Source organism: Schistocerca gregaria, unplaced genomic scaffold (assembly GCF_023897955.1).
Source record: "Schistocerca gregaria isolate iqSchGreg1 unplaced genomic scaffold, iqSchGreg1.2 ptg000720l, whole genome shotgun sequence".
Lineage (NCBI taxonomy): Eukaryota > Metazoa > Arthropoda > Insecta > Orthoptera > Acrididae > Schistocerca > Schistocerca gregaria.
Genome location: NW_026062097.1, coordinates 150,828 through 173,877, shown reverse-complemented (window position 1 = coordinate 173,877; position 23,050 = coordinate 150,828). Strand labels below are relative to the sequence as shown.

Genomic DNA, 23,050 nt, shown 5'->3' with positions numbered 1-23,050 from the left:
TATCAATCCATCTACGAATTTCCATAGCTGTACTGGCAAGCCTTCTCATGAATTTGTGATAGATGTTCAGATCAATGACAGTGTTTTTATAGATTCCACCTAACCCGATAATCATGGACGCGTTGAATTCCTTACCAGTTGATCGACAGATTTTCTTCTGATGTGCCACATGAAAATCGTTGAGTCTTCGCAAGATCAAGGATGCCATAATGTTGTCGGCGGACAACGCCAGAAGAATTATGGCATAAGTGTGTGACATTGACAAGTTGACATCGCTGTATTCAAATTCTTCAAGAACTCTTTCTGCCAATTTGAAATCATTTTTTCTGACATGAAAGCTCAACAAAGGGATTAGTATAGAAGGATGAATCCAGTTTCTTCCGAGGTACAGTCTTGTTTTCTCGAAAACTTCTTCTACTTGTGAAGTAGTTCCTCTGGAGCAAACAGACCAACATAGAGGTGAAAAATTCGAAATAGTTGGATTCAAGTTTTGGTCGACCAAATATGTTTGTATCAGTTGAATGGCTTGGTCGTAAGCCTTCATTTTAGCATATAAGACAATCATTGCACCCACTACTTCTGAAATTAGACGTATCTCTATCTTAGATCTAGATGGTGAATGCGGAATTTTCAATTTAGGTCTGAGATGATGTTCAAATAACTCTTCCGCCTCGGCCAATTTATTCATACGGCAGAATACACGAAGCATAATTGCACGTGTCCAATCATTTGGAGTTATAGAGCATTCCAGCATTTCTTCATATAGCAACATAGCCGCTTTGTTCTGTCCTCTTCTCTGAAAAAGGGTCAATTTTGCGTTGTATTCTTCGAGCGTAGTTTGAGCTAAGTTGAAGTCTATAGAACAGTTGGGTTCTATAAGATCCAAAAGCCTTTTTTCAGATGCATTCTGAGTTATTTTAGACTCATAGGTACTATCAGTCTGTTTTGTCTTCGTGGCTTCATCAAGATTTGCTTTTTCTCTTTTTAAATTTTCTTTCTGAACAGAGCTTCCCATCTCATCTGCCGATTCGTTACGATACTCAGAATCGGCCACGTCGTGTTCGAATACGCCCTCGTCTAGGTCGAAATATGAAGTCTCCAATCTAGTATTTTCGTGTTCTTCGTCGTAACCGGATTCGCCCTCTTCTGCGCATCCACCCTCTTTTATTGCCTCGATCCAAGGAGAAGGCTTGGAATCCACCAGGCTTTTTTCGTGCGTCGTTTTGCTAGATATTTGTTTATTTGATAGGGATGCATAATGCCTCAATTTTTTCAAGTCTACAAAACGCGTTATCAACGAATGAGTCAATCATTTGCTCTTTTAAATCGATCCGCTCCGTATTTTGGACACCCATCTACAATAGCTTTAAAGTACAATTAAAACAGGCAATGTCACGGCGGACTGAGTGGCTTCGGGAAAACCGTATACTATTTCTAAATATCGGCGTGTGTTTTTGAGGCCAATACGAAGTCCTCCGACAAAGCAAAGTCTGTGGCAAAAGAGCGGACATCAAAATAATTTCGTTCTCCGAGAAAAAAAATTTTGTGATCGCAAGCTAAAAAAAATTTCAAATTTTAGCCTTAAATTGACTCTTCACTGATACTTCCTTATGCAAATCTTTTCTCTATGTCACTATGAAAAGCCCCCACTTCTTTGGGTAGTTATCGGGGGAAGAATAGGGGGATCACGTTGGTCTGGCTCGGTAGCTTTTTATGAAAATCACCTCCTTCCTCAAGTGGGCGTAGGATTCGAGGAAGTTGCTTTGCAATCGGAAGACCAAATAGAACTGTATAAATCGCAACTCAAATCAGCCAAAAAATATGCTTGTAGTTCTGGCCAATATGGATGTCTAAATCAGATTTGTTTTTTTATCAACTTTAAATTCGGCTGTTATCAGTTCGCAAACTGGATCTCTTCTATTGCTAAAACTAGACGGTTCTAATTCAATGACGACTATCACTGACTCACCCGATGTATTCCACCAGCTGGAAGTGCCACTGTCCTCCTGGCCAAATTCTTCTTTTCAAGCTATCTACCAGCATGAATATACAGTCAATGCGATAACATGCGTTCAATCAACAACTCATTCTACACCCTATATCGCAAGCGCAGATGCGAAACACAGCATACGCTTACTCGAACTAGAAGAATCAAATGCCAAAGCATTAGCCGTCCGAAATTGGTCTCATTCTTCTCGAGTGACGACTATGTCAAGTTCGACGCAAGAACGGGATTCTGGGTCTCTATCTTTGATAGCCTCGGCTTCGCTCGACGAGACAATCAAATTTTGGGACATACGATTGGCACTTTATGCACTCCAGCTAAATGTGCAAGGATTAGGTTGCGATCCTACTGTGACAAAAATCGCGTTTCACCCCACAAAGTCGCATTTGATGGCCGTCGGCCTTCTATCTGGCGCGATTGCCATATATGATCTCAGAAAGCCGAGCGGCGTCCTCGCATTCAATAAGAAAAGCGACGCCCCTGTAAAGGCCCTAGCATGGAACCCGAGGTATGATATTTTGGCTGTTGGATGTGATAGCGGCCAATTGGACATTTGGGAGCCTTGGAAAGCAGCAGAGAATGATGAGACAGGAGACGCTATCATATACCGTTTCCGACACAGTGCTCAAATAAAAGATGTCTGCTGGAATCCAAATAATGACTCAGAATTGATATCGACAAGTTGGGATTCACTCATATTAAAACATAAAATCAAGGTCCACGATGGCTAACTTTTTTGCACAAAAAATTATATTCAAAAAAAAATATTTTGCAAATTGAAGGCATGAACACTAAAAGCCGATTTTCGGAGGACGCCAAAAATGTGAGCAACACAGTGTCCACTAGATCTAGTCGACGCCTCGAACATTAAAACGTTCGATTTGACTTGAATGATCACCGCCAATGTATCTTAGTGGGCAGATTGATATTATGGGAACGCGTGCATTTAAGTTATAAACGACGCTGATGAAGACTACGCTAAAAAAGACAAATGGACAGTGTGTATAAGAAAATTTAACAAGCTGGTCTGCTAAAATGTGATTTTTCAAATTCACAATACGACAAAAAAAATTATTTGGTCAATTCAACCTTCGGATTTCCCATATAGGGGTATACTGAAAAATGTGAAAGAAGAAACATGTATCCAATACCAGTAATGAATCAAACAAATTGCTCTCAGACTCAGGATAATCTGCCCTATTATCTTGTCAACTATGTATCAGACATACCTATCAACAATATGTATTCATTCCCACCACCGGACAATTGGTGGCCAGAGATATTTACTTGTAAATATAATTTTTTGGTCTCAGAGACAGAGCGTTCGTTAGACAGCCCCATTTGGAAGCCGTCTGCAATCAAAAATCGCTTATTGCGGCTTGCAGAAATCGACCAAGAAATAGACGCTCTCAAATGTCCGGACACGCCGGCGAAAAAAGAAAGGCTAGAAAAACTGAATGAAGAAAAGTTAAAATTGAGCGAACCTTTAAAAAGTAACCCTGCCAACTTGGCCGTCGTCCAGAGCAAAATGAGTAAGCGAGAGAAGAACAAAAAAACAAAAAGAAACAAGAAGAAACAAAAAAAGCTAGAGCAATTACGTGCTCCAACTCTCGAGAAAATGATTGACGTCTGGCAACAGTCTCGCATTGAAGCAGATCGTGCTACGCGTGCTGAGAACGAGCGTTTGCGCATTCAGCGCAAACAGATATTAGAACAGGAATCCAAAATTCAGGCCAAAAAAAAGCTGATTTCTAAGCTAGTCAAGCTAGAGCAATTACGTATTTTGAAAAGCGGGGGCAGTTTAAGCGCAGCACCCGCTTGTACGAAAGAGAGCCCATTTTTCTTTATATGGGAGCGAGGGCAGCGGGTTCAAGATAGCTGCCCTATGCAAGAAAAAAAAGATCAAATTCAACAAGAAACTCCGAGCGAAAAAGCGGAAAATGAATGGACAAAATTTCGAGTTTTTGCCAATTCAGAAGGAAGTCGAATACAGGATGATATAGTAGAGCCAGCCAGTCCAAACGTCGGGTGGAGCAGATACCTATTATTTAGACCGAGGATTGATTGAAAGGGTTGGTTCACATATGGTCGACTGATAACATTAAAAAATTTGAAAAAACAGTGATCAAAAAAAAAGTGCGTTGAGTATGATGAATTAAATCTTATTATTTCGCTTTCTGTTGTTCGGCACTCTTCATATATAGCTTAGCTATTTTAAATGTTTGAAGAGGGTTGCATTTTCTCATCAGGATGCGCGTATCATCTTTCATTGTACCACGAATCAGCACTATGGTGATACCTCATTCTTTGTCTCGTACATACATGTCATTAAACTGCCGCTACGGAATCATAGAGACTGGCCACGGGCCATATGCTCCTTGGAGCAATACTTTTTCAAATCGCGTATGTGTACATGTAAGCTGTATATATAAGATGCATACATATATGTTTGTTACATTTGTGCGCGCATATATATCTTAACAATTATAAATACAACATACATCTAATATGTATTCAAAAGCTGGCTTTTGACATAACGCGATAACTGAATCGTTTTTTTAGCCATTGTTTCTCACCCAACCTAGTTTCCAGAGTTCGCGGATTGGTGAAAATGGCGTCTTATGCCTACACGCTAAATATTTGAATCATCATAAACGCATGTTTAGTGGAAAGAGCGAAAGGGCGAAAGCGTTTGGTGGCCAGAAGTCTTCTTCGCTAAATAAGCCGTTACTTTCTGGAGAGCTTCCCAGTGAGGCAGTAGCACACAATGAACAAGCACACATTTTTTTTTCTAATGGGTTATATGAGGAGGCCATTTTGTCACTGAAGGAGTCTCTATTGGTTGTTGAGAAGTATTTGGGCGCGAGGCATAATGAAGCTGCAACGCTCATGGTGAGTATAGCGCTAGTCTACGAGAAGCTAAAGATGTATGAAGAGTGTTCGAAGTATTTGAGTGATGCGCTAGAAATCCGAAAGCAGTGCGATGGTGAAAACCACACATCGGTGGCAATTGTACTATACAAACTAGCGCTTGTATGGTGTAACAGGGGAGACTTGGAAAAAGCGTTTCCGCTGGTGAACCACGCAGAGAAGATAATGAATGGTCATGTCGATCTAGTAGAACAGAAGTTGAAGCAAAAACAAACATGTACGTACTGAGAAAAATGGTTGTTTATAGGCCGAGAGTGCTGACTCGTTTCAGCGTCTGATTTACTAGAAGAATTAGAGCATAGAAAATTGGCTTTGAACACGGAGCTGGGACACGTATTGAACGTTCGAGGTGTGTTACACTATCAGCAGAGAGAATTTAAAAAGTCGGAGAAATATTGGAATAAAGCAGTTGAAGTATGGGAAAGATGTTTGCTAAGTGATGAGAGTGTGGCTACACTTCTGTTGGTATGAATGAAAGGGGGGATAGTACTGATACAAAAAATTTACCTGACACTTTATTTTTTAAATGTCATTAAACTGCAAGGATGTTCATAAAAATCTGGTAGCCTTGTACAAGACGACCAATCATTTAGACGCAGCGGTCAAGGCATCTGAACGCTGTATTAAGGCGCTTGAGTCTAGATTTCCAGCTTCTCCAATTTTGCCGCTTGCTTATCAATTGTCTGCGCAGATATATGAGCGCGCCCAGATGTTTGATTTAGCCAATAGTGCCTGGGAACAGGCGTACCAGCTAATAACTCAAATTCACGAGCAGGGTCATGAAGAAATAGACGAAATTTTTTACGCTTTGAATTTGAGCAAAGCAAAATTGGCGGCTGGAAACCCAAAGCCAAATTCAACTCAATGATTGGTACCAGACAGACGAGTGGTCCACTGAACGAGTAATCAGTTGAGGATTTATAATACACAAATATGTGACGTAAAAATTTTTATTCAACCTTGACTTTTTAGGTTTGTTTTTTTTTAGTTGAGTCAGTTGAACAGGGAAGATTAGTATAACTGTTTTTCGAATGCGGGTGTGCTCGTTTTTCTCTGATGAGAAGATATACAGAAAAAGCTATTAGGAGGATGAAAAGAATCAAAACAATAAACATTTGGAGCCAAGATTTGAGTGGTATTTGGTGATAGAATCTAGCTGGTCGATCACAGATGAAGAAAGTAGAGTTATCTTGGTCGTATGATGATTCATGAACGAGGGAGGTCTGTACTTCCTGATTCAACGGATAGGTCAGGTTGTATGCGGCATCTCCTGAGATGTCACGTATATAGAGAGTGACATTTTTTTTGTCCCAGTTGATATAAATTTCTCCCCAATTGAGTTCGACATAATGGCTATTATCGATGTGGTAAGGCGTTTGTTGAATGTGTTTCAAAATCCATTTGCAGGCAGGGCCGAGCAAGTTGGTACAGGTGTGTGTCAGGCCGCTTGAAGTGAATTCGTACACGTCCTGGCCTATGTGTGTGCATGTATTTGGAATTTTTAGTATTTCTGCGTGATGAACGTCACCAGAGATTAAGAGAACGTTCGGCGTTTTATATGTCTTGAACAATTCGAAAAGCCTACGCCTACTTGATGGATAAGTGTTCCAATATTCCTGAATAATTAAGTTGTCAGGTAAGATTTGAATACCGGATCCAATGATGTGAATTTTTGCGCGACTTTGAGACAATTCTTGTTCTAGCCACCGCCACTGTTCTTCTCCTAATAAGTCTTCGCCTTCAAAAAGGTCTGGTTTGTTGAATCGGACGTCTAGCAGAATAATTTTAATATCTGCGTCGCTATCTGGGCCGGGAAGGTCATAGGAGGTGTATACACCAGGGTTTTTTCGACGCGGACTGTCTGACGGCTCTTCTAAGAAATCCAGGTAGAGTTGTTGGCTCTCCAACTTGTACGCGAATGACTTGCCGGCGTTGTTTTCTCCGTAGTCGTGATCGTCCTGGGGCAGGTTGCGTGTTATGTTAGGAGCTGAAGTTATGCGTGTTAGTGCAGAAGAGAACAGGTGGAAAGGGACGTACCCAGACACCGACGATGGGGACGTTTTTGGCCAAGTTAGCATAAGGCGGGCTTTCGCGCTGGAGTGAATATTTTTTTTTCATTATTTCGAGTCGCGGTGTGCAGCACCATGTTGTCCAAATCGGTCTGTCGGCGTAAATAGCGTCTCCCAGCCATATAAAGAGGTCTGGTTTGGCATTTGCGATCGACTGGAATATTTGTTGATCGAGTGTTTCGGAATTACAGCTGCCAAAGGCAATCTTAGAGACGGGGTGGTCCCAGCTCAAGGGTCTCGCGCTGGAGGCGGGCAACAGGCAGGGGTGCGCGGCCAGGACCAGGAAGATGGGTATTAAAAGCGAGCTGGGAAGGCGGTGCATGGTGCCGTGTGATGGGTCCAGAGATATCCCACTTGTCTCTCTTCTCTGCTAGAAAAGAATGTTTGTGATAAAAAAACAATGAAAATTGTGTATGTGTTACAACAGACTTCGCTTAGACGAAAAATGAGTGGGACCATTTATTTTCGAGTTGTACAATTAGTGGTGTGCATCGTAATGGTGTTCTTTGAGTTGTTGATACATGTTCTCTATGTCCTCGTGCAAGGTGCTGACGATGTAGGTTCTGTTGAGCTTCATGGCGGCTGTCAGGTAGTTGTTGCTCGGGGTCCAGGGTTCAGAGAGAAGTTTGACTTTGCGTACAATTTCGATGTTTCGCAATTTGTGTTTTTTACCGGTGTTTTGGAGCTGTTCAAGAACGTAGTTTTCGGCGTCTGGAGACTGACAGAGCGCCTCGTAGTCGTCCGAGCGGGTCTTCTTGGGGCCGGATCGCTTGGCCCATTGCAGCAGTTTGTCCTTGTTTGGAACGACGATGGCGATGCAGTAGTACTTGGACGAGTCTACGTAGACCATGAGGTGGTCGACAAGGGGGTCGTATTTGTAGACGGACTCGAGTTTGTCGAGGGATATGTACTCGCCGTGCAGAGGTTTTATCAGTTGCTTCAGGCGGTCTATGATGAAGTAGGAGCCGTCTGGACGGAGTTCGGCGATGTCTCCGGTGGAGAGCCACCCGTGTTTGTCGAAGGTTTTTTCGGTTTGTTCTGAGTTTTTGTAGTATCCTTTGGCGACGGGAGTGCCTCGGAGGTAGAGTTCGCCTCTCGGCGTCTCCGAGTCAGAGAAGTATCCCATTTCGGGGACGCTGACGAGTTTGGTTTCTAGGGAGGGAAACGGCGGCCCTACGGATTTGGTGGACATGTCTTCGAGCGTTTGGACCATCCCGGAGCTACAGGATTCTGTGAGTCCGTATCCTTGAATTAGCGGGACCCCGAAGCACACTCTTATGAAGTTTTGCGTCTCGGCGGACAGCGGCGCTGACCCGGAAACAAGGAAGCGTATGTGTCCGCCTAAGGACTGCTTGAACCGGTTGAACAGGATCCAATCCCACATAGGTGTTTCGAGTCCTTTTTCGATGGCATTTTGTTTGGCGCGAAATCCCAGGTGAAAGATGGACCGTTTGACCCAATTACTGGATTGAACTACGTTCATGATGCTGTTTTTGATGCGTTCGTAAATAGTCGGAATACCCGCGAACACCGTCGGACTGAGTTCTTCGAGGTCTCCTTTGCACTTTCTTACGCCGCTGGACACGACCGTTCTAAACGACCCGTAGCCTATGCCACCACCGCAATAAATTATCAGGTTTTCAAGGACGAAGGACAACACGTGGGCCAAAGGGAGGTAGTTCAAATAAACGTCCTCCGAAGACAGATCCACGCAATAACTCATTCCAGCCAGCGCCGAAACCAGGTTCTGGTGCGTCATGACGACCCCTTTAGGACGACCGCTCGTTCCGCTCGTATACATAATGCACGCTGTGTCTTCCGGGGCTGGAGGCACGACGGGGACCGGCTTGCTTTTCCCCAATTCTTCCAACTCCGCGAAAGAAATGACGGAAATCTCCGCATCTTCGCAAGCGATTCTCTGCTTCTCGTTCAGCTCGCCCGAATACACTATCTTCCTAATGGGCACGCTGGACCTCGCTTCGCACATCATCGGCAGCAACGTCGCGTTGGTCAACATATACGTGCACTCACTTTCGACCAGCGCCTCTATCAACGCGTTTTCCCCCAAATTCGCATACACGGTCAATATACTAATGCTCTGTGTGTAGCAAGACCGCGCCATCAAACTCCACTCGATCGACGTGTTCTCAAACATCACCAACACGTCGCGCGGCTCCATCCCCCAAGCCCTCAGACCGGCCCCCAAATTTATGACTCTTTCGCGCACCTGGCTGTAGGTCAACCACGCGTACGGACTCAGGCATGGGTAGGTGAACACTTGGTCCTTGTTGTCCACACGCTTCGAGGAAAAAGTTAGCACGCTCGAGACCGCCAAGACCCTTCACCGCTCCAAAGTACCTTCACCTCTTCGAACATCTCCGTCAGCCTCCTCGTCCCGTAGCACTTCTTATCGGCGTACCTCTCGGCCGAGTCCCTGCGGTCAAAAAAAAATTAGCAACTCGCAAAGAAAATAACCCCATAGGCAGCCCCTACGATGGGCAAAAAAACGACCACTGTTACGTTTAGGGAGAATATGTACTCGAATACTTTATACAGAGTCGTGGCTCCTGTTTTCGTCGAACTAACCAGCTCATTTTCGAACCCGCTACGACGCCTAATTGGCGCACCTTTAATTTTCATTTGCCACAAACAAAAAAATTTTAATAAAAGGAGACGCAGCGAACTCTATGCACGACACACAAACGTCACAGGCACCAGGAAACTATTTGCTGACCGTGTCGTAAAATTCACCTTCACAGGAACGCCCGCCTCTCTATCCCTCAGGCAACTCAGTCTTACCATCTGCGTCCTTCCCAACTTCCACACTGTATAAAGTCTGCCATGCAAAAGAAATTAGGAAGGTGAATCACACGACGGCATCGGCATAGGCGTCTCTATCTACCTTTGCAGGCATGCTCGAAATAGTACGTAGCTAAAGCTTTCCAACTCTATAACAACCGCGGCTTCTTGGCTGCACGACGGTCTACGCGAATTGAGATAAATTTGAATCTTTTTTTCATATGTATTTATTCTGTTCGCACAGCTTTTTAAAAAAGTTGATTTTCAAAAATTTAACGTAAATCTATTATTGCACTGAACTTCATGCCTCATTCTAGAGGCAGAGCAACACGATGGGAAAAGATCAACCACTAGTCGGCGACACTTGCAAACATGTTCCCAAAAATGGGAGTTGACTCGAGCGGGGGCCGTCTCAAGCACCATGGAAAATCCTTTGGGATCGGCTTTGTGTCTGGTATACGAGCTGCCTTTTTTAGAGCTTCTGTTGGCAACTCTTCGAATGCCAACGTACGCAATTTTATATACAACACCTCTTTGGCTTTTCTAGCAGCATCGCGTTCTCTCAATTTGTTTTCTCGACTAAGCGTTATGCGTCTAGCTTCATCTAGCTCCTCCTTCGTTCGCTTCGGTTTTATTATAGGACTGCCAAACAAAATCTTGCCATATCGTTCAAACTCCTCATTCGACTTAGCTCTGCTTTGCTCTTCCTCTGCTCTTCCGCTAGATTTCTTTTTTATGTACGACTTTCCTGGCGCGGCTCGCACAGGAAGAAGAGACCGGCGAGAGCTAAGCAAAGAAAGACCAAAAACTAATGACATACGCCGTCCTGATGCGGCTCTTGTTTAGAAAGCCGAGTGAATGAGTTGGAACCAAAGAAGAGCGACGAACCTTGGTCAATTTTATAACCCGCTCTATAGCCAGTCCGTAGAAGGTAAACCTTAAATGCCTACAAAGCCTTCTTCTTCTAGGGACAAACTTAAAAAAAAATTTTTTTGAACATTTATCTATAGACATGTTCAATTTTTTTTTAGGACATAGACGCATTTGAGCTGGCGAGCCTTACGTTAAGACAAGACTGAAACGTCACCTTAAATTTGATAATCTGAAAATTGAATAGGTTTCCGAGGAGTTGCAGGAAAAGGTATATGTGATAAAAGCAAAAAAAATCTATGAATCGTTCTTTCTTAGCTCTATCCACATAAAACTGCAAGAACAGAGGCTCGCTTTTTTGTTGACCACACTCACTCGTAATTCGACCTAGGGCGGCGCCTCTAGAAAAAACAATGAATGCTCTTTTTCTAAACTTATCCGACTTTCAACGTTCGAGCGTTGCTTTCCGCGGCACGTTCACTGGACCCAGATCAGGCGGGCGCGCTTCGAAAGGTGCTGATAGCCGTGTTCTAGACGAAAAGTTACGAATTCCAATATTAATCGCGATAATAAAAAGCAATAATTCCTCTCGTTTTGTGCCATTTTCGAAACTCGCTGGCAGGTTGAATTCGAGTACTGAAGAGGACAACTAAGACGAACCGGATACAGACAAGGCACCAAACGAAGCGCGCGCATCAACATATCGCCGATCCATGATTCCGATTTTTTTCTTACAGACAATCCGGATTAATTGTATTAGCACGTATGCCGAAGTTGGATAGTTGTAGAAAGGCGGAGACTGATTTGCAGACTCTATTGCAAAATGGTCACTTAGAACGTCAATTGAGTCAATGAAAAATTCCACGATTTTTTTTTGTTTAGCCGCATTATGCCTCTACCGCGGAAAACAGTCAAATTACCATCGTCCTGTTGTACACACCAATGAATGTAGAAACCGAAGATATTCAAAGAGCTCTCGATCGAGTGCGTGAAAAAATTTCACGTTTTGGAAAAAAAGTAAGGCTTGTAGCCGTGAGCAAGAGTGTAGCGACAACCGGGATATCGGAAGCATACGAAGCTGGCCAAAGGCATTTTGGCGAAAACTATGTAGGTGTTAGAGAGTTGTTTGTCAATAGAATACGTGTACATAGCGCCCCGCGCACGTACAAAAATTTATTAATCTAGAATTATCCTTAGGTGCAAGAATTGTATGTAAAAAGTTTCCAGTTGCCAGCTGATATCAAATGGCATTTCATAGGCCATTTACAGACCAATAAGGTCAGAAAATTACTCGAAGTCCCGGGCTTATGGGTCATTGAAACAGTCGACAGAGAGAAAATCGCCCGAGAACTCCACAACCAAATTGAACTTAACAAAACAAGCCCTTTCAACGCAAATTTTGTTAATCCATTAAGAGTCTTTATCCAAATAAAGACAAGCGATGAGGACGCTAAAACAGGCTTAAAACCATCAGAGTGCACAAACTTAGCAAAGGCGATTGTGCAAAAATATACGAACCTGAAACTATGTGGGATTATGGGAATTGCAAAATATGATACGGATCCATCGGAGGAATACAAAATGCTTGCGGAATGCAAATCTCAAATAGAAAAGGAGTTGGGCGTTGAGGGCACGCTTGAGCTGTCTATGGGCATGTCTAGGGACTACGAACTGGCGGTACGCGTGATTGAAGAGTATATTGCTTCAATGTAATCCGTATTCACGTTCACTGAAATAACCCGTTTTCCAGATTGAACTAGGTAGTACTAATGTACGAGTTGGAACTGGCATATTTGGGAGTCGCCCAAAAAAAAACTAATACTACCAAAAGTTCGGCCTTTTTTAGCGGATTGGCAACACCGTACCTTATGAACTCATACCCATCAACACGGTTTATCCCTAAATCGAGTAATAGTAGGGGAATTGCTACCATGAATCAGTGAATACATTCGAACCATTGAATTGTATCCTCGAAAGTCACCACATCTCAGTAAATTTCCACAGTCACAGTTAAGAGGAAAATCAGGCTCTGGATGTGCAAGGAGCGTGATAATGGCCATACAAACCGACTTCAATCCGTAAACCGCCGACCAGGCGTCTTTGAGTAGATCTAAGCATATTTCGCCCGTCTTGAGAAAGAGTGTTAAACTTGGTATGGTGTAAAAAATACAACTACCGATATCAGAGCATACTTTGTAATGAATATTTGGGTGAAAAACTTTGGTCGCAAAAGTGACAGTAGGTGGCTTTAAAGGATAATCTTGCGGAACGACAATATTCAAGTCGAAATAAGTGTTTGCATACGGTGTATCAGGTGGGCCCTTGATACATGCTTTCCATTCATATAAATAATCTTCTGAGCGACACATCAAATACACTTCGTCACTTGGATCATCCTCAATGGCTTCCAATTCTAGAAGCAGTCTTTTTGCTGCCGTTTTTGCCATAGCTTTGCATGTAGCAGCTATTAGTAAATAACTGATAAAAAAATTTCTTCGTACATGTATTGCTTATGTATAGCACACATACTTTTTAACGCTGCTCAATTTTGCTTTGTGTTTTCTCGACTTGGTGTGACGTTCGCGCTCGACTCTTCCATTGAGTTTTTTCAGACAGTATTCACAATAATATTTAAACCAGCTTCTGCTTTTCGGGAGGAGTGCACGAACGGCGACTAAACTTTCATTCGTGGCTGTTTTGAATAATTTGCTCAAAATTCATATTGCGATTAGCTTGATCTAGTACAGATAACGCGATCTTCCTTTCAGTATTAGCCAATCCGATTCCTGCTTTTCTTCATTATCGAAGTATAGTTGAAAGACCGTGATGCCTGCAAGTGCCAACAAAGTATTCCAGATCCAAGAAACTTGACTTTTTTCATATTGTCGCACATGTAACTTTAGCAAGGCTATTCCCTTCTCAGACAATTGCTCATTTGACACACTTTTTGATTGAAAACTTCTAGTCCAAGGTACAAATTTCTTAACTCTAATAGCCTGAAGAATACCCAATTGATAATTGATTTGCTAGTGTTCAAATGTTTCAGTGATGTATTTTAATTCTTCTAAACCAGCAACTACCATTTTGCCAACTCGCTAATCGATCAGTTTACCTGATACGCGAAAGCTGATATGAGGCCATAGAAATAAGACAAGACAACTGATTGGCATAGAGTGTGCACAGTCAAGAAAAGAATGAACCTCGTTGATCGCATAGAGAATCTCTAGTGACTGGTAAACTTTTCGTCTATCATTTGGATGCAACAATTCGGCTCTTTTCGGATCAACGTCTTTCAGCTGCTGATATAACTCTTCATTAGGTAGATTTTCAACCTCAGTTTTTTGGGCCTCAGCTAAAGATGTTTTTAGTTTCTCGAAACAGAATAATCCATCAAGCCATAAACACGATTCGATATAATAATAAATTCCATATACAATGATAGGCAGATCTCTTGTCTTTGCACATAACTCTCCACTCTCATTCAAACGTCGAAATGGACATAGCAGACGATCAGCAAGAAACTAATATTCGCAGAGTGAAAAAGAGTCGTCTGGAACATCTACAATATTAACGAAGTAATGTTTAACACTCAGCAATCTTCAGGTGAAGTCTTGACAGTGAGGACATCAACACCTCTGTAAATTTACACAGCATCTGCAGAAAGGATTCAAGGCACTAAGTTGAGGTGTTGTTTTGCCAGGGTAGTAATCTGAATAAACAAATTTTCTCTTCCCGTTCCTGTAGTATCAATAATTGCAAACATAAGAGGAAACACCGAATTAGAGTTCCTGTCTAATTCGTTTCATATTCTTCGATGCGATAGACTAAAAACATCAAAACCCCGAGGAAATTCTACACAATCTTGTACAAAATAACAGACAAAAAAAAATTTGTCTAAACATAATCTGTACATGATACTACTATATAAAAATATTCTGGGGTTATGCAATCGCTGTGCTACACTGTTTCTGAAACCAGAAGCCTGGCTAACCAAATTTAAACTTAGACATCCACATAAGAAAGATGAATGCTATACAGCAACATTTTCAACTCAGCATATACAGTGTTGCTTGCGTATTCTGTACATCTATTTACTTTGTGTATGCAAAGCCATCCTGACACTGTTTTGTGAATGAAGAAGATCTAAGTCAACGTCTCTCCTCGAATTTGATGACTTTTTAGGCCTGTAGCTTCTCTCTCAAAGCAGCAATTGTCTTTCTTTTCATTTGAAGGTTTGCCTTATAATTTGCATCTTTCTTTTCAGGACGGTAAAACATGACATCGATGTATCTTCCTGTCACATTCTGACCAGATAATGTATCAACTGCTGTTTTTGCATCAAACACGTCTTCATAGACGACGTAGGCTTTTCCCCTGGTTTCCTGACTTGTTGTTTTACCCCTGGGAATAAAAAGAGCCACGAGTAGAGCACAATTAACAATAAAATAACATTAGAACCACACAAAACTCAACCTGGCTCAATTGCCCCTTTTGATAAGCAATATCGTACAGCCTAATTTCTTGTATAGGGCCGCATTTCCCAAAAAGCTCATACAGTTCAACACTGTTGATTAAATCTGGCAAGTTCCTAACGAACACAATGCGATTGGCATCAGGAGGAAGCCTTATATTGTTCATGTTTGAAAGCAGAGGCTGTATTGAAAAAAAAAAAAAATTATTTTGTAATATGCATAGCTTATAGAAACCGATTCGCTTCTCCGGGTCCCAGACGTCGCCAAACGTTCAGGGCGGCACTCCATTATTTTCTATTGTGAATCATATAAATTCATTGAGAAAGTTCCCTTTCTTGCAAAAACGTTTAATCAAAAATACAATCATTCTTGACAAAAGCTTATAACAGCGCAAACACTGCTGCAACTAAAAATTTTTGCATACTATGATTTTTATCAGTATATGCGAGTTGTTCACAGTATGTGCTTAATCACCTCAATAAAGTTGCCTAGTTTTTTTATCTGACTACATAAAAAATTCGAGCACTGTCTCAATTAACATTCTTAAGTGCGATATGCTTCACTGCATGTTAGTGTTTATCAGAATAGAGAGGGTTAAAAATGAATCACTCTCCCAAAGTTTTTACATGATCGTAGCAAAACTGCTTATTTTGTTATCTCGATTTACTAAATTTTGGAATCTTTCTTGTTTGATCGGGTAACTTCAAAGGAGCCTTCAACACAGCAGTAGTGTTTGGGGATGTAGATTGTGATTTCTTCGCGTTGGTAGATATACTGCATCCTATTGCAGTTAAATGGAGCCTTAGGTCAAATACAGACATCGACAGCTCCTTTGCGAGTGGTGCTATATCCATAGAAAAGTTTTTAACTGTGATAGCAATGACACAGATATAGCTTATTAGTTTCAATTTGAGTGACTTACTCACTTTCCATCGGGTCGGAGTCTCTTGTACTGCGAATTTCTTGAGAATTCCATTCGTGATAGTCGTTGGAATTAATCGCTCAAATCGATTTAATATCAATTTTCTTTTATCGCGTTGTTGGAGTTTGTATATAGTTATTAAATAATCTAAATATTGTAATAGCGCAGCAATCCGTTGTGCCTGTTCTAGGGGAGGTTTATTTTCACCGCTACGATACTTGTCGCTTATTAAAATGTTCTTTACATCTTGCATTGCTTCAAATACAAACATGCACACACTATTTTGTAGGTGTGGATCATTCTTTTCTAAAGTTTTGATACATGGTTGTTGACTCGCAATAATAAAATCAAGTATATCCATCGAAATAAAAGAATCCACCGGATAAATTTCCTTTACATCATGAGTTTTAGAGTTGTGAGGTGGTAAATCAGATCGATTTTCAGGAGGCCCCTCGTTGTTGTCGTCCGTGCATTTAATGTCTAAAGCTTTCACGCCGAATTCAGCATTCTTATCTACTTGATTAGCTAGAGTGTTTATAAGCTGACGTTGCCTACGGTTAGACGAGAAAGTATGAATTAATAAGTCTCTTTGCGTCTTGGAAGTCAATTCGCCATATTTATCATGCTCAACTTTCTCTTTATATGTGATAACGCGTTGTTGCATTAGGAACAAAGAAGGTGTTTCAAGAAGTTCAACAGTGTTCGTCAATTTATTATACACTCCCACAAGGTATTTACTTTCAGGTCTCAGAAGGCTTTGCGAATCGCTTTGTTCACCCTTTTCACGGTTACTGCCGAAATATTCTACTTGGAATTCATTAGCACCGGCGCGCACATCAAAGAATGTTTGTTCACCATCACTGCCTTGTGGTTTACCATGATAGCAAGAAAAACGAAGGCCACCTGATGTGTTGTTCAATAAATTTGTTGGAGGTGGCCCCTGCGGAAAAGTCACTGATCAAGAGAATATTGGCAGAACAACAGTTAAATAGGAGGCGCACGAATATAAGTGTTTAAAACAATTTCGAAGGCAGTCATCAAAATCGCATAGGAGGAGGAAAATTAAAGTGTGTACATACAAACAAGCGGATTAAGTGTATCTTGTTGGCCGCGTACATATTTCAGTGTGATAGAACCAGCGTCATCAGGCATTTCTTCATTTTTGACACGTTTTTTAGACTCTCGAGAATATAGAGTGTCTGTTTCCATTAGACGGCAAGATATTATAATAATTTATTTTGATACTGTTAATACGGCTATTCCCACGCAAATGATTTGTGACTTGATGTCTTTTTACTTTCAAGCGGCTGAAACTGTTTTTTATAGTTTCTTAAATAGAAAGACAACAAGAGTCCTATTCCCCTGATATAAATCGTACAATTAACCGATTGTAAATTTGCCACTACGTGATAAACTGCAGGCACATTTCATAGATACCAAAACAATTGTTATCGACCTCGTTACCCTCTTTTTTACCATTATAAAGTCATTTGTACAAGGAACTATATTTGCGCATTGTTAAAACTTGCGAAAACTATATTAGTCGCGGTATTATAGCCGTTATATGATTGACAATGTAGGATAATACAAATACGCAAAAAAAATCAAATCGAGATTAATCGGATTAAAAAAATTATAAAAAAAGCGTTTATTTCTAATTTCTGTCATTAAACCTTAAACTATTTTGTACGTAACTGCCCTTTAAAGATATATAGCTTTTTACATTCTTTCTTACTAAAATACAACTGTAAAAATTGTATAATCCTTCACTAGATGTCGACCAAGAAAGTATCCACAAAATCAGAAAAACGTGGCAGTGACAAAAGTCGCTCTTTTCGTGCCGGCTTAACATTTCCAGTTGGTCGCCTTCATCGACAACTAAAGCAAGGTCAATATGCACGTAGGATAGGCATTGGTGCTCCAGTATATCTTGCTGCGGTCTTAGAATACATGACAGCCGAAATATTAGAATTGGCAGGAAATGCTTCTCGTGACCACTCACGTGTTCGCATTATTCCCCGCCACATCATGCTTGCTATTCACAACGATGAGGAACTCAGTAAGCTTCTGGATCAAGTTACTATATCGAACTCTGGCGTTGCCTCTCATGTAAACCCCTTTTTAACGAAGGCTATTAAAAAGGAAAAGGGCGTCGAAATTACTGACTCTCAGATTTACTAAATATTAATGCATCATAAAACTACTTATTGAGTAAACTATTCTTGGTGTAGCAAGCATATAGGCTAGCCAAAGCAGTTATTGCTTCACTTTTTTTATTAAATAGCCGTTAGACATTTAACCGATTTCTTTAAATTTGAATAAATGATGGTGCTTATTTTTTTGGTTTGTGAATATGCCACGCATATCGAAATGGGTCGTGGTGTATGTGTCTTTTTGTTCCCTTTTTCCTATGGCTTAATTTGAGCAATGTTCGACTCAGAAAAAGTTATCTGTCGCGCTGTTCTATTTTGTGGTTTAACATTGTGCTTCTGAGGTATTCTCATTGCATTTTGAGTTATTGCTGCTGGGAATTTAGCTATCAGTTTTATGCGGGGTGGTGTGTAATGTCAGTATGGCATGTTCACACCGCTCACAAAAATTATTGAGAATATCATTCTTTCGCCTTAATATCCATTTTTAGACATTATTAACTCACCCACTTCGTATGTTTTTAAATATTAGAATGACAACAATCTCATCCGTGCGAGATGGAAAAAACAGATATAACACTTTACTGCGTCCAAAATTGTACTTCTTGTAGCGTATTTCTGCTGCATTCAAAGACTGCACAGTAGCATAAAATCCTATATAATAAGCAGAGAAATGTTCTGTTGTTATGGAAATGTGTGTTTTTTATGGATGAAAGGCACTTTAGAACATATTTCCTGATTTTGAGAAGCAAACGTTTTTTTGTCAAGCTGTTTGATGTCGATCGAAAAGTTTGGAACGGCTGAAAAAAATTCCTCATGTAACGTAATAAGGGTAACAAGGATATTATTGCACAATATTACAAATAGATAATTACATAGGAAATCGATTTTGTTATAGCTGAGTGAGCCGGAATTCTTTGAAACCGGGCCAGTTGGAATTGATAGGCTTCCGTAAAATGGCACGTCTAAAAGGCCTGATGAACTTTATTGGAACCCAAAACCCTTTATTTGCTTCAAAGATCTCAATTTGGAACTTGTTCCGGAGTTCAATAAACTCCTGAGATGCAAGCAATCAATCTAAAAGACAACAACTTCTTATAGTAAACACACAAAGTGTATGTGTAAGCACATACTTAGACATGCGATAATAAATTTTATAAACAAATTAGTTTGGAGGTTTGGAAAAAGGTTGTGCAGATTTTCAGAGTGGCTGTTTTTCTATTTAACGGTTATAAAATAATGTTATGAATAATAATGGACATACTTGCCTATCGTTACCTACCTGTATTTTTTGGCATATGTATTATAGAGAAAGGTAAGCCAGTCAGGTTCAACGTTTCGTAAAATTTCAACCAAAATACTACTTATACATTAACGGTTATATGTTCTAAAAATAGTACATTTAAAAAAATAATATTGTCCTTTTTAAAGTTTTTTTCTCAATAACAATCACATTTCTCTTTATATTTCTCAAGATGGTATGCATTCGCCCTGCATTTTAATTTTGATATAGGTAATCTGACCTAACCTGTTTGCCCTTCATGTCTAGGCCCGTACCAAGCAAACGGCCCGTCGTTCCACTGGTGGCAAAATGCCCCGTAAGACACATGCCACCAAGCAAGCTCGAAAAAATGCGATATATGGTGGCGGTGTTAAGCGCCCTCATCGATTCCGTCCCGGGACAGTGGCTTTGCGTGAAATTAGAAAATTTCAGAAGTCTACTGATTTGCTGATTCGTAAGCTCCCCTTCCAACGAATCGTTCGTGAAATTGCCCAGGACTTTAAGACGGACCTACGTTTCCAAGGCTCTGCTATTTCGGCTCTCCAAGAGGCATCAGAGGCTTACTTGGTAGACCTATTTGAAGACACTAATCTATGTGCTATTCACGCAAAACGAGTTACTGTCATGCAGAAGGACATGCAATTAGCGCGTCGCATTCGAGGAGAACAACATGTTTAGATGTGTTTATAGTTTTAATGTTCAATATCTCACACATCATGTGTTTTTTGACACAACTATACACAAAATGTTATGTATTAATAAATATTTATTTATATCAATTTCGTTTTTTATAACATTTTTAAGGATGAGTACTTTACATAAGAGATCCTTGCGAGCCAGTATGTTTCCATTCGGTTCATTTTTCTTGAATAGGATAAATACTAATAAGATGTAAAGAGATAGAAATGCGGCTGAGGCGCTGTGTCTCGGATAACAAAATTATTAAGAACGCCGCTGAATCTACACCCCCATTAGCAGATCCTGAGATGAGCGCCGATAATAAAAAACGTGTGGATCGGCTCGAGTCTGATACGCAAACACCCGAAGGTTTTTCTCCCAAGAAACCCAAAACTGATAATGGTACAGTTTATACTTTGTCGAGGCAGAAAAAGCTTAACTTCTATCCATCTGTATCTCTTTTACTAAATCTTTTTCATGAATAGATGAGTGCTCTCCTGTTCAAAACACTGTATCATATTGCGAAAACAAACCTTTCTTCAATTTAGATATTGATCAAAATCTTAAGGACTCTATTGCTTCTATGGGTTTAGTCAGCATGACAGCAGTCCAACAAGCATGCATTCCTCCTCTTTTGATGGGGCGAGACGTACTGGGATCTGCATGCACCGGTTCAGGTAAAACATTGGCGTTTTTGATTCCAGCCGTACAGCTTTTGGTCGAGGCAGGATTTAAGCCTCGTAATGGATCCGGGGTTATTGTTCTGGCCCCTACCCGTGAACTTGCACTTCAAATTTATGGTGTCGCTAGCGAGCTCATGTCATCTTGTTCTCAGACAGTTGGTGTCGTGATTGGCGGTACGAATCGCTATCAAGAGGCTAAAAAGCTAGAACATGGTCTAAATTTGCTTATTGCTACGCCCGGTCGTCTTTTGGACCACATAAAGAACACGCCTGAATTCGTTTACAAGAATTTAAAGTGTCTGGTCATTGATGAGGCTGACCGAATTCTTGAAATTGGCTTCGAGAAAGACTTATATGAAATTATCAAACTTTTGCCAAAAAAGCGTCAAACTGTTCTTTTCAGCGCGACTCAAACAGATAGTATTGAGGACTTAGCGCGTCTGGCTTTAAAAAAGCATCCATTGGAAATTCATGTAGATCAAGGTCGTGAAAAACCTACAGTAGAAGGTTTAGAACAGGGCTATGTCATCTGTGAAAGTGACAAGCGCTTTTTGCTGCTATTTACTTTTTTGAAAAAAAATCTTAAAAAAAAAATTATTGTTTTTTTTAGTTCTTGTAACTCGGTCAAATTTCATGCTGAACTACTCAACTATATTGAAATCCCCGTTCTCGAACTACACGGGCAACAGAAGCAAAACAAAAGAACCAAGACATTTTTCGAATTTTGTAATTCTGAACATGGTATCTTGATTTGCACTGATGTGGCAGCTCGCGGACTGGACATTCCCAAGGTAGATTGGATCATACAGTTTGATCCACCAGATGATCCGCGAGAATACATTCATAGGGTCGGTCGTACGGCACGTGGTGTGGATGGTACTGGTCGCGCATTGCTATTCTTGCTACCTTCAGAACTGGAATTTCTGAAATATTTGCGACAACACAAAATAGCGCTCAATGAATATGAGTTTTCGAAGCTTGCCGACATCCAAAGTCAGCTAGAGATGCTAATTAATAAGAACTATTATCTCTATCGAAGTGCTAATGACGCCTATCGGTCATATTTGCAAAGTTATGCAGCTCACTCGCACAAGAATATCTACAATGTCGCAAATCTTAATTTGGTGGCAGTTGGTAAAGGATTCGGTTTTCCTGTTCCACCTAAAATATCCGTCCCTGGTCTGCGTGGAGGCTCTAAAAATACTGTTTCAAATAAGAACCAGTCATAGCTGCCCGTAGTTTATGCGCATTCGTTTTATGAAATCCTCGTGCTTAAACGTTGCGTTTTATCATTTTGATCGATAAAAGTGTCCTTAGGTCTAAATATTTTTGGTTTTAAAATCGGTTTGGTTTTTTAGAGTTTATGTTTATAAAATGCGTTATTTGAGAAAGATACATTCCTTGAATATTTTTATTTTCATTTGGTCGTACAAAAAACGTTATTTTTTGCCTTGAGTCGAACCAATAGATGCTTTAAGCATTAAAAAATTATTCTCTACACTGCCCCTAGAACTGTGATGAATGCTGATCAAAACCCATCAGGTATGCAGGCGGTTCAGCTGCAAACCATGTTGAATAACAAAATTTTTTGAGCTATTGGTCTACAGCCCTTTCTAATATGGTAGCTATCATTTTTCCTAGACGAACAAGTCAATAACAGTATTGAGAAGCGGAACAATGAGGATGAAAGTGCTTTTTCCACAAAGGGCGCTATATGGTTTGAGCTTTCTTCAGAGACTCGAAAAACTAAGCCCCCATCTCAAAAGTTCTTATCTAGATTGAGTTCGAAAGGGCCTGCCATAGACAGAAGAGGTACTGATGTCAATACTATGTTTTCGACAGTCTTTGGGTTTTTATGAGGCAAACTTTCCGCGGTAATTGCTGAATCGGACGTTGACTGAGTTACACTTGAGTTGGAGTAGGAGAATCGGGACGAATAAAGAACGAGGCCAGAAGTGATGAAGATGTATTTGATGATAAGTATGGGGTAGATGATGAAGAATTGCCAAGCGTGTCGAAGGTCCAAAGGGTTGAGCCAGAAAGAGATGAATTGATGAACAGACACGTACCTAGCAAGTTTGAGGAAAAGGTACCTGTTTTAACACTTAGTCGATTTGCTCCAGTTCCGCGGGTTCAATTCGGATCAGCCCGTGTGCCGCGTAAATCGGATCCTAAGGTTAAAATTACAA

At 40.8% G+C, this 23,050-nt stretch overlaps 7 protein-coding genes and 1 long non-coding RNA gene across 11 annotated transcripts; 4 read left to right on the top strand and 4 right to left on the bottom strand.

The window, feature by feature from the left end:
• The first annotated feature begins 4,204 nt into the window (after nt 1-4,204).
• Nucleotides 4,205-5,804, top strand: LOC126320449 (kinesin light chain-like). Of its 2 annotated transcripts, none has more exons than XM_049993943.1 (4): nt 4,205-4,408; nt 4,591-5,153; nt 5,208-5,401; nt 5,481-5,804. In XM_049993943.1, exons 1-4 carry the CDS (start codon nt 4,377-4,379, stop codon nt 5,802-5,804), a joined length of 1,113 nt encoding a protein of 370 aa, XP_049849900.1. In that variant the 5' UTR covers nt 4,205-4,376. The 2 variants fall into 2 exon arrangements, with proteins under 2 accessions (XP_049849900.1, XP_049849899.1); XM_049993942.1 differs by having other exon boundaries at nt 4,568-5,153.
• Nucleotides 5,805-5,904: 100 nt separating this feature from the next.
• On the bottom strand, nt 5,905-7,371 carry LOC126320448 (uncharacterized). The gene is made up of 2 exons (XM_049993941.1): nt 6,974-7,371; nt 5,905-6,894 (listed from the first exon to the last, which is right to left on the bottom strand). The coding sequence occupies exons 1-2, from the start codon at nt 7,325-7,327 to the stop codon at nt 5,905-5,907; spliced, it is 1,344 nt and encodes a 447-aa protein (XP_049849898.1). The 5' UTR covers nt 7,328-7,371.
• Nucleotides 7,372-7,439: 68 nt separating this feature from the next.
• On the bottom strand, nt 7,440-10,010 carry LOC126320447 (uncharacterized). 2 transcript variants are annotated; one of them, XM_049993939.1, is made up of 5 exons: nt 9,908-10,010; nt 9,805-9,841; nt 9,545-9,632; nt 9,364-9,439; nt 7,440-9,304 (listed from the first exon to the last, which is right to left on the bottom strand). In XM_049993939.1, exons 1-5 carry the CDS (start codon nt 9,917-9,919, stop codon nt 7,484-7,486), a joined length of 2,034 nt encoding a protein of 677 aa, XP_049849896.1. In that variant the 5' UTR covers nt 9,920-10,010; the 3' UTR covers nt 7,440-7,483. The 2 variants fall into 2 exon arrangements, with proteins under 2 accessions (XP_049849896.1, XP_049849897.1); XM_049993940.1 differs by lacking the exons at nt 9,805-9,841; nt 9,908-10,010 and having other exon boundaries at nt 9,526-9,604.
• A 4,604-nt stretch (nt 10,011-14,614) lies between these two features.
• Nucleotides 14,615-15,312, bottom strand: LOC126320446 (splicing factor 3B subunit 6-like). Its single transcript, XM_049993938.1, has 2 exons — nt 15,185-15,312; nt 14,615-15,075 (listed from the first exon to the last, which is right to left on the bottom strand). The coding sequence occupies exons 1-2, from the start codon at nt 15,310-15,312 to the stop codon at nt 14,853-14,855; spliced, it is 351 nt and encodes a 116-aa protein (XP_049849895.1). The 3' UTR covers nt 14,615-14,852.
• Nucleotides 15,313-15,690: 378 nt separating this feature from the next.
• Nucleotides 15,691-17,609, bottom strand: LOC126320388 (uncharacterized). 2 transcript variants are annotated; one of them, XM_049993846.1, is made up of 3 exons: nt 17,447-17,609; nt 17,148-17,267; nt 15,691-17,022 (listed from the first exon to the last, which is right to left on the bottom strand). In XM_049993846.1, the coding sequence occupies exons 2-3, from the start codon at nt 17,218-17,220 to the stop codon at nt 15,800-15,802; spliced, it is 1,296 nt and encodes a 431-aa protein (XP_049849803.1). In that variant the 5' UTR covers nt 17,221-17,267; nt 17,447-17,609; the 3' UTR covers nt 15,691-15,799. The 2 variants fall into 2 exon arrangements, with proteins under 2 accessions (XP_049849803.1, XP_049849802.1); XM_049993845.1 differs by lacking the exon at nt 17,447-17,609 and having other exon boundaries at nt 15,702-17,022; nt 17,148-17,339.
• Nucleotides 17,610-17,722: 113 nt separating this feature from the next.
• On the top strand, nt 17,723-18,371 carry LOC126320387 (uncharacterized). Its single transcript, XR_007558088.1, has 2 exons — nt 17,723-17,754; nt 17,842-18,371. It is a non-coding gene; the product is annotated as an uncharacterized LOC126320387 (long non-coding RNA).
• Nucleotides 18,372-19,674: 1,303 nt separating this feature from the next.
• LOC126320454 (uncharacterized) lies at nt 19,675-20,279 on the top strand. The gene is made up of 2 exons (XM_049993947.1): nt 19,675-19,696; nt 19,768-20,279. Exons 1-2 carry the CDS (start codon nt 19,694-19,696, stop codon nt 20,176-20,178), a joined length of 414 nt encoding a protein of 137 aa, XP_049849904.1. The 5' UTR covers nt 19,675-19,693; the 3' UTR covers nt 20,179-20,279.
• Nucleotides 20,280-20,713: 434 nt separating this feature from the next.
• On the top strand, nt 20,714-22,173 carry LOC126320453 (uncharacterized). The gene has a single exon (XM_049993946.1). The coding sequence runs from the start codon at nt 20,762-20,764 to the stop codon at nt 22,088-22,090; it is 1,329 nt and encodes a 442-aa protein (XP_049849903.1). The 5' UTR covers nt 20,714-20,761; the 3' UTR covers nt 22,091-22,173.
• The last annotated feature ends 877 nt before the right edge of the window (nt 22,174-23,050 follow it).

Excerpts from the sequence above, each read along its gene's own strand:
- LOC126320453 (XM_049993946.1), top strand. The coding sequence starts at position 20,762 with ATGGGTTTAGTCAGCATGACAGCAGTCCAACAAGCATGCATTCCTCCT.
- LOC126320446 (XM_049993938.1), bottom strand. The coding sequence starts at position 15,312 with ATGAACAATATAAGGCTTCCTCCTGATGCCAATCGCATTGTGTTCGTT. Across the intron at positions 15,076-15,184 it reads CCTATACAAGAAATTAGGCT|GGGTAAAACAACAAGTCAGG; the intron begins GTACGATATTGC and ends TTTTATTCCCAG.
- LOC126320447 (XM_049993939.1), bottom strand. Across the intron at positions 9,633-9,804 it reads AGTTGGGAAGGACGCAGATG|GTGCGCCAATTAGGCGTCGT; the intron begins GTAAGACTGAGT and ends TGAAAATTAAAG. Across the intron at positions 9,305-9,363 it reads AGATGTTCGAAGAGGTGAAG|CGTGTGGACAACAAGGACCA; the intron begins GTACTTTGGAGC and ends TTTTCCTCGAAG.
- LOC126320388 (XM_049993845.1), bottom strand. The coding sequence starts at position 17,277 with ATGGAAACAGACACTCTATATTCTCGAGAGTCTAAAAAACGTGTCAAA. Across the intron at positions 17,023-17,147 it reads TACACTTAATCCGCTTGTTT|TGACTTTTCCGCAGGGGCCA; the intron begins GTATGTACACAC and ends TCTCTTGATCAG.
- LOC126320449 (XM_049993942.1), top strand. The coding sequence starts at position 4,256 with ATGCGCGTATCATCTTTCATTGTACCACGAATCAGCACTATGGTGATA. Across the intron at positions 4,409-4,567 it reads GCAATACTTTTTCAAATCGC|CCATTGTTTCTCACCCAACC; the intron begins GTATGTGTACAT and ends TCGTTTTTTTAG. Across the intron at positions 5,154-5,207 it reads GTTGAAGCAAAAACAAACAT|CGTCTGATTTACTAGAAGAA; the intron begins GTACGTACTGAG and ends GACTCGTTTCAG.
- LOC126320448 (XM_049993941.1), bottom strand. The coding sequence starts at position 7,327 with ATGCACCGCCTTCCCAGCTCGCTTTTAATACCCATCTTCCTGGTCCTG. Across the intron at positions 6,895-6,973 it reads TCCCCATCGTCGGTGTCTGG|GACGATCACGACTACGGAGA; the intron begins GTACGTCCCTTT and ends AACCTGCCCCAG.